This window comes from Dendroctonus ponderosae, unplaced genomic scaffold (assembly GCF_020466585.1).
Source record: "Dendroctonus ponderosae isolate FM_Combo_2020 unplaced genomic scaffold, Dpon_F_20191213v2 Dpon_F_20191213_5, whole genome shotgun sequence".
In the NCBI taxonomy this organism is placed as follows: Eukaryota; Metazoa; Arthropoda; class Insecta; order Coleoptera; family Curculionidae; genus Dendroctonus; species Dendroctonus ponderosae.
Window position 1 is genome coordinate 1,046,037 of NW_026018715.1, and position 9,469 is coordinate 1,055,505.

Below are 9,469 nucleotides of genomic sequence, written 5' to 3' on the forward strand. Positions count from 1 at the left end.
TACATGATATAATTATATAGTGGCCGACAGAGGGAAGGATAAACTAAACCAGCGAGCTCTTGGAGCTCAGCCCAATATTTCCTCACATTAAAGCATTGTAACTTTTTGTACAAACGCACTAACATGGATATCCGAACTTGCAAAGGATATAAAGTTGCTTAAATGGACTAATCCAACAGAACCGAACGAATTTTGTTTTTGATTTTTTTTCGACTATTCCAGTCATATGTGTTGTTGTTTCTTGATAAATTTAAATGGAAGTCAACCTGTTTTTGTTTTGAACTTTAACTTTCAAACCACCCTCAACTGTTTGGCAGAGAGCGAGCCTCGTATCGTGTATTAGAGGAGGGTCTGTAATTTTATTTAGTTCGCCAAACAAATATTTGCAAACCGGCAATGCTTACGTTGTTATAAAACTGTTTCAGATTCGAGTAGTGAAGATGAAGAGGATCAGAAGGGATCTGAAGAAGAAGCAGATCCTTCAGGTGAGAACATTTAACAGGAAATTGGGGTCAAAATACAGGGTGATTCAAAATTGGCGCCATTCCTTTTAATATTTTAATATTAATATTTTACTATTAATTAACATTCCACTTATAGAGTACGAGAAAAATATTGAAATTTTTTTTCGATAATTTCTAGATTCCGGTCATACGTGTTGTTGTTTCTTGATATATTTAGATGGAAGTCAACCAGTTTTTTGTTTTGACGTTTAACTTCCAGCTTCAACTGTGTTTGGCAGAGAATGAGCCTCATATCGTGTATTTGAGGAGGATCTGTAATTTTATTTAGTTTGCCAAACAAATATTTGCAAACCGGCAATGCTTACATTGTTATAAAACTGTTTCAGATTCGAGCAGTGAAGATGAGGAGGACATCGCAGATCGTTCCAATCACATAATGAGCCTTTATACCCCACATATGGTCCGAAAAATCCAGGAATTGCCCTTACCTCCAATGATGAAAAAATATCTTAATTATAACAGAGATATGAACTTTGAAGATGATGAATAAGTTTAATCTTTGTAAAGTTAAAAGTTATTATGTATTTCTAGTATATAGTATACTAGTATTACATAAACCTTAATCTGTTAATTAAGTTACTATTAGGATACTTTAGGATTGTCTGTTGAAATAGTGGTGATCAAACAGGTTATTTAAGTATTATGTTCTTTGTAAGCAAGTGATTTGAATTTCAATTAAACTAGTTGAAAGTGATCTGTCTTTTGAGTTGTTGCCGCTCTGTGCGCTAATGAGTTATAACTCATCGCGTCTCACTGTGCCTCACTTGAACTGAATTACTCCATTTCCATGCTCATTTCTCAACAGCAAATTGAGCTGGAGCACTTGATAGACCATTGAATGGCATATTGTCACAAATTAAGGCATTCGATCGGGAGCTATCAGATGAAGCAATAAGCCAGTGGAGACTGAAAAGTATAATACAAAAGAGATGGTCATGACTAGAAAATAATAAAATTAAGTTTCAATGTAAATTTTGCATAATTTAATGAGAACATTTTATTGACATTTTGAATTTATTGTTTCCTATCATCGCTCGGAAATTGAGCAACAGTTTAATTTTTGGGTGATTTCTTCGCGGATTTGTTGTATGTAATATTTTACAGGAAAATAAATTGGGTTATAAATTTTAATTTGGGCATTGTACAATAATCACTGCAGCTGAATGAAATTCAGTGAAATATAAATTGCTCTAAATTTAAAATGAAATTGGTGAAAGATCAGAGCATAAGGTACTTTATTCGTGTGCAAAGTCATATTTTCTGAAGTAGGTATAAGTATTTCGTATATGACTTTAAAAAATATCTGATAGTTTCAATTTAGTTTACAATTAATATCTGATTAGCTTTTGGACTATGCTGACGTTTTTATGAAGAATAATTAACTTTTGTTCGTAAATAAATTAATAGGTAATAAAAAAGTTTTCCATATGGTACGAACTTAAGTAGACACACTGCATCATCTAAGAAGTTAGCTAAATACATACACTTATTATTTATTTTAAATCTTTGATACCTGTATTAGGTACTTAAAGAAAATTACTTCTTAAAAATATACTGTATACTAACGCTCGGAATCAAACTCGAATAATTCGAGTATTCGAATATTCAAAAAGCGAATAATTATATCTAGTCGTAATTCGAATATTCAAATACTCGAATTCTTAAATACACCAACATTATCAAACTCAGAAGGTGCAAATATCTATGCAAGTTTTAATAATCATTAAAATGTAATAAATACAGTAAGAGTAAGTTCAAGCTCTTTCTTAAGTTTAAGAAAACGTTGTTCTAAAGTATTAATTAAAAGTATTTAATAAGTACACCGCTGCATGTGAGAAGCGAATTGCTTCATTCGATTGGAGTAACCAGCAGGAACAAAATGGACCCAATGGAAACAACTTCTATTTTACAAGCTATGCAGCAAGAGGAAGACATTGAAACGTTATGATCATAATTTGAAGAGTTTCAGGAAAGACGTATTCGGGGTGAATAATGTAAGTAATCTTTTAAACAATAACACTTACAATTGTTTAGAAGATATATGATAGCAGACCCTGGGCGCATACATTTTTCCTATCGCAGCTACGTCAAAAAGGTTTAATGGAATTCTTAAACATTTCAATAATTTATTGCCCTTTGCATGCCGAATATAATAAATACGGCAGTTTCGGAATGTATTATGTCAAAATATATTTTGCTTTTAATAAATCGTCACAGGTGCAGTGACTTTTAATGTAATGTGCGAAAGTATACCTTGCTACGAATAATAAATTCATAGAAGTAAAGCTTATGCCCCATGCATCCGTTTATATGATGATACGATGATACGAAATTGTTTCTATTGGTAGGAGATCTGTCAATTCTTCCGCCGACCAATAGAAAGACTTTCGTATCATCGTACCATCGTATAAGGGGATGCATGGGACACATGCTTTAGAATCATATTGTAATTCATAAATCCAAATTCCCGCTTCTGTTTAATTTACGGACGTAAACAACTGGCAGAGAGCGCGCATAATCGATCACGGGCGTTTGCATGGATTTGTCACGTCTTATTCAGAGGTGTTCTGTGATCCACACAAACAAATTGTCGTATCTTATTAGCATTGGACATAGTTTCATTCTGTATTTTTGTAGAAATCTGCAGGTTCTAAGCATTAATATTATAAAAAAAAGAAGTACCGCTATCGTTAGCCACTATTTTGTTTACTACATGTGATTCATCGTTTTTACTTTTACTTAAATTAAACATTTTTCAACATGCAGGTTATGTTTTCTAACAGCTGATTGCTGCTGGATACAAATGTGTACATGTCTTGCAGACAATTTGTCGATTATACATACACACAATTCTAATGACAACATTTTAAGTGTCTGCAGGTCACGTCGTACGATTTTCTGCTGTAGCGGATTGCTTTAAAGAAGAATGTGCATAGTTAAACAGTGGTGAAAACTCTTAAGAGAGAGGCAATGTCATTGCGATTTTGTTCGCAGCCGAAGTCTCTCTTGCGACTTAAAGATGAGAGAGCCAGTGTGAAAAAGAAAAGACTGTATATTACTATAATTCTGTATATTTTAAGTTTTATGAGAGTTATGAGTAACTGATCTTGCTTACTATGTTTTTCAACTTTCCAGTCATAGTAACACACTACTTATATCTTTGAGTAATGCAAACAAACATATAAATATTGCATAAGTAGGAATTGCATTAACACTGTAGTTCTTGGCACGTTCTTGGAGAAAATCATTTTTTCCCGTATGTACCGACATACTTTAATCGCGATTAAGCCTTAAACCGGTTTAAAAATCGTAAACGGTATGCACCGTCGACTGCTTTGACCTTAAACTCGTTTAACTTTAATCCGCCAACCTCCGAGGATTAAGTTCTTAAACTAGTTTAAATACATAACATAACCTTTGAAATTGAGGGTTTTGTTATAGATAAAGACGAGGTTTTGTTTTCGTCCTAGCAAATTCTAGTCGGTTCGTGTGCTAACTACTTGGAAAATGGATTTGGAGGAAGAAATGATATTGGACGATGATATTGATGTTTTAGAAATAATTGATTATGGTTTTCCAATGAGTCAATAACTCCGCACAAAATTATTTCGATGCACTTGACGAAATGTCTTTTTAAAGACGCTTTCGTTGAACAAAGCCGGTCGTTTTTAGATTGCAAGAAGAAATTGGCCACCTTCTAGAATATCCCAGTACCTAAGATTTCTATACTGCTTTAATTGCAAGATTCTGGACATCGCTTTTATATAGTAAAATCGCCAGTAATTTTGTGATACCTTATTGGTTGATTTTCTCAACAGTTAATAACGGTTTTTACCGTTAATATGTCTTTACCTAGAAGAAAAATCGTTATCTCATATAATTTTTGGCAACTAGCCGCAATGGATGGCGGTCATATTCTTTCCCTTTAACAGCGATATTTAACACGAACGGCGGCACATTCATTGGAACACCGGGCGAAAGTTGATAACGCGAGACACTAGAACACGGTTGCCATATCCGTACAAGGTTTAACTAATCCGCCGCTGAATTTCAACGGTGCATACCAGCTGGCTTCTTAAACCGGATTAACTTTTAAACGCGTTTAGTTGATGGCGATTGGTTAGCTTGGCGGTGCATACGGCGGCTACAGCATCAATCCGTGCTGCAGATATAAATTTACATAGAAATAAAAAATATACATGGTAGCGCTTTAAGCAGTAGTTTCAACGTGATTAATGAAGGTGATCGGTTCATTATCAATAATGCTGGTGAACAGGAAAATCACGTTGTTGATAAGAAAAAATAGACTCGCTTATATGTTGTGAAATAAGCTACTTAATTATTGCAACATTTGTTGGCATGTTTTTGAATGCACATCTTTAGTTTACCAAATCAAAAATATAATATGTAAGATTGTAATCATGTTCATTCTATTACATTACAAGACAATAACCAATTACAAGTGCCATCTGTTGATACAAATGCCCACATGTATGAGCGCAGTTTTACAACAATCTGTTTTACGTACAAAGCTAAGTTCAGAAAAACGGAAGCAATTATTGAAAAGTGCTGCTCTTCAGTTGCTCTCCAATATAGAATCAAAAATGTTTCCGGAAGGTTCAGATTTAATTATGAAAAATGTTAAATTGTTAAATTCCAAGCAAAGGAATTTCAATTATTTTTTCAATTTCATTTATTTACGGACTGAGCCAATTTAAATTTACAAATAGTTTGAAAACAATTTGGTATCTATCCGTAATTTACGTATAAACTATTTATCACCTTCTTAAAGTTATAGGAGAATTAGATGCATACTTTGTCCTGTGAAAATTTACATAAAACGTGTTGGTATTTCTAGTGGATTTCAACAAAAAAACCAATAATAGCGCCTTGGGGCAGTCTACCATGTTGTTTATTAACTTATACAAAAATACCAGGTCAAATTTGATTCTTCTAAGTTTAAGTGATTGTATATTAAAAGAAGCTCTCAACATTTCAGAACTAAGATCTACAAGTGAAATATTTGATTTGTGACCTATGAAGCGTAAAACTTTGTTTTGAACTTTTTCTGTCAAGAATGTATTTAGAATAATATGGTGTCCAAATAGTTGTACAATATTCTAAATTAGATCTCACAAAAGCAAAATATAGGCTCTTGATACAGTCAATATTATGAAAATCCTCTAAGTTTCGTTTCAGGAATCCTACCAACTTTAAGGATCTATTAATTTGCGGAATATGATCATTAAAACAAAGTTTAGAATCATACATGACACCTAAATCCTTAATAGAATTGACACGTTCCAAAAAACTGAATTTTGAATGTGATACTGGTTTAAAATTGGATTTTCTTTTCGATAAAAGGTCAATGATTTGCATTTTTCAGCATTCAGTTCCATACCATATCAATTTAAATTAAAATCTGTTTGTCTTGCTAACAAGAAAATAGTGAAGCAAACGTTTTTTTCTGCTAAAAAAAGCAATAGTAATATCTGTACCGTATCAAAGCTAATTTTCGATGAAAATATTATTATTAAAGAAATGTTGTCTTAGGCTATATATACCTCGAAAGGTAGTGAGCACGATCACAAGTACTTAGAGTAGACAATCAAAATGAACCTCTAGAACTTAGTAATACGCTCCGCATATACTGGGAGAATATGAAATCCTACCAAATAAAGTCGTGCGTATGCCTTTCAAAATCCTTCTTGAATTCATTTAATATACAACAGTAATGATGAAGAACCGAGGACACTATATACAGGGTGGTTGTTTAGTGCGATAGAGTCCATTATTTCCGTTGGTGTTGAACTTTCGAAAAATAGTTTCATATTTAAAGTTGTTGACGTACAAAGTGCGCGCCTTTTAAAAATTTTTATATGATACAGAGTGTCAGAAAAGCGAGGGAAGTTCAAAGTGTATTTTTTTTAATAGAACTACCGATTTTTCATTAGCTCATCGAATGCAGCTTGAAGCGCTGCATATGCACCGTAAATTGTTTTTTTCTTACTTGCGACGTTGGCAGATTATCGCCATTTTATCCATGGTATCTACAAATTAATTGTAGAAGCAAAAAAAGCAGTTTGAGATACAAAAAATTACGTCTTTCCAATCAACACAGATCCGTTAAGAATTCTATTGAACCAAAGTATCAATACATTGTACAGGGTGTTAACAATGTGGACTTCAATCTAAAACTTTTTAACCCAAAATAACTTTTGTTTTTCAAATGGACCTACCTCTATATTAATACGTCATCAGATAGACAATTTACAAAGTTACAAATTTTCATTTACACTTTAAGCTGTGAAATCAACCGTTTTCAAATTATAAATTATCTTATTTAAAAACTTCAAAAAGTTGTTACATTTTGTAAGGTGGCTATGGAATTAATTAAATAAGTCTCCAAATTTGATGATACTTGAGATAATAATGAAGAAAAGTGCAACGTTTTATAAAATGCATTGAATTTCATACCAAAAAATGCAATAAAACCGCATACGTCTATAAAAGTAAAATATAAAATTATATCTACAGTGATATTTTAAAGAAAATGTTCAATTTGATTTCTCTTAACATTTAAGCAACTATTAATATCTAACGTTTTTGAAATGTATCGCTAACGCAGTTCAAAACAATATTATTAATGCTTGGAAAAACAGCTGTGATTCGTTCCTTCATGCCATCTTTTATAGTTGCAGTTATTTTATAAATTTTGTTTTTAACGTAAGCCGATAAAAATGAATCCATTTTTGTCAAATTGGGTGAACGAGTTGGCTACTGAACAGGCCCACGTCTGCCTATCCACCTCTCAGGAAATTAATTATTTAGGTACTCATGAATTTGAGCTGTATGATGAACTGGAGCTCCATCGTGTAAATACCACATACTTTCTTTGATATAATAATTAGGTAAATGATCAATTAAACGTGGCAATTCAAATCTTGACACTTATTTATTGACTTCCATAGCCACCTTATAAAATGTAGCAATGTTTTGAAATTTTTAAATGAAATAAATTATAATTTGAAAACGGTTGATTTCACAGCTTAAAGTGTAAATGCAAATTTGTAACTTTGTAAATTGTCTATCTAATGAGGTATTATTATACAGGTACTTCCGATTGAAAAACAAGAGTTATATTGCTTTAAAAAGTTTTAGGTTGAAGTCCACATTGTTAACACCCTGTACAATGTATTGATGATTTGGTTCAATCGAATTCTTAACGGATCTGTGGTGATTAGAAAGACGAATTTTTCGTATCTTTAACTACTTTTTTTTGCTTCTACAATGATATTTTAGATACCATGTTTTTAAGCAAAATTTTACTAAAATGGCGATAATCTGCCAATGTTGCAAGTAAGAAAGAAACAATTTACGGTGTATATGCAGCGTTTCAAGCTGCATTCCATGAACTAATGAAAAATGGGTAGTTCTATTTAAAAAATACAATTTGATCTTGCCTCTCTTTTCTGAGACACGCTGTATTATATAAGATATTTTTAAAATGTGCGCACTTTGTGCGTCAACAACTTTTATATGAAACTATTTTTCGAAAGTTCAACACCAACGGAAATAATGGACTCTATCGCACTAACAAATCACCCTGTATAGTGTCATATAGGACCGAAATTACAGCAATGGATGCTACTCAGCGGTGAGGGAAGGGTTTTAATGGGGAAACAGTTAGAATTCCACACAACCCAGAACGCTAGAACACAGCCGCAGCTGTGGATGGTGCGTAAGAAAGCATTTTCCAAACCTCAGCGACAAAAAAGTTATAATTAAATTAATTTCATGTTAATTTAATTTGCATGTAGCCACATGTACAAACGTATTTTGCTAAAACCAAATATATGGGATTTTGGCCAAAAATAAATTGTAGAGATAACTTGTGATAAAGCTTAAATAATTTTATTTTTACGTCAAATATATATATTTTAGAATAACAAATGGATAATTTGAGAAAAGTTAGTTGACTCTCACTAATCAATAATACGTTTAAAAAAATCGATTTTTTTTACAGAAAATACATAAAATAGTTTCTATAAATATTTAACTGAAATATCGCATCCTTGCAAATATTTAAATATACTTTTATAAGAACATTTCATACAATTAATTTTCGTGTCCATTACGGTCAGTGGCGGATACAGTATATACCCCCCTGATAGGGTCACCAAATTGAAGAAAACCTACGACAGGTCGAACAAAGTGGTGCACAAAGTCCAACCATCTCCTCAGGATAACGAGATGTTTTTGTAGAACGGAAGTATCCTATCCCCCCCTCGATTTTCCACTCCTATATTACAACCCCGTCGGAAATACAATCGTGTCTTCGGCGTCTCCCTAGTCGAAAAGCGCCTGGGCCAGACGGCATCCCATATCTACTCCTTAAAAACTTGCCGCGGAAAACTATTGTACTAATAGTACAAATAGTCAATGCAATCCTGAAACTACAGCATTTCCCACAGGACTGGAAAAGCGTTGTAATAATTCCAATTTTAAAGCCGGGCAAAAACCCGGCTGATCCTGCCTCTTATAGGCCGATTTCCCTCTTAAACACCCTCGGCAAATTGACTGAGAAGGTTATTCTTTCGAGGTTGCAAGCGGCAGCCGAACTTAGAAGTTTAATTCCGGACGAGCAGTTTGGTTTTCGGACCAAACATAACACAACGCTGCAGACTGCTAGGATCGTAACAGATGTCTACGCAGCATTTAACAAACTTCAAAGTACGGCCCTGCTGCTCCTCAATATGGAAAGAGCCTTCGACACAGTTTGGCATGCCGGCCTACTGTGCAAGTTGTTTGCCTTCTATTCCCTCCCACTATAGTTAGTTTCCCTTATTGCGTCTTACCTTAAAAACCGCTCAATCCAGGTGAAGGTGGAGAATTCCACCTCAACCAAAAGGCGCATTACTGCAGGCGTGCCGCAAGGTACTGTT

The 9,469-nt window shown here is 33.5% G+C and overlaps 2 protein-coding genes across 3 annotated transcripts in view; both read left to right on the plus strand.

Moving 5' to 3' along the window:
• Nucleotides 1-9,469, plus strand: part of LOC125504655 — a 39,508-nt gene that overhangs the window by 22,064 nt on the left and 7,975 nt on the right. The window lies entirely within an intron of this gene.
• Nucleotides 426-1,218, plus strand: LOC109533739 (the record flags this gene model as incomplete). The annotated part of the gene is given in 2 exon segments (XM_048666992.1): nucleotides 426-485; nucleotides 851-1,218. Coding segments are annotated over 2 exon segments (224 nt in total), but the record flags the coding sequence as incomplete, so codon positions are not given.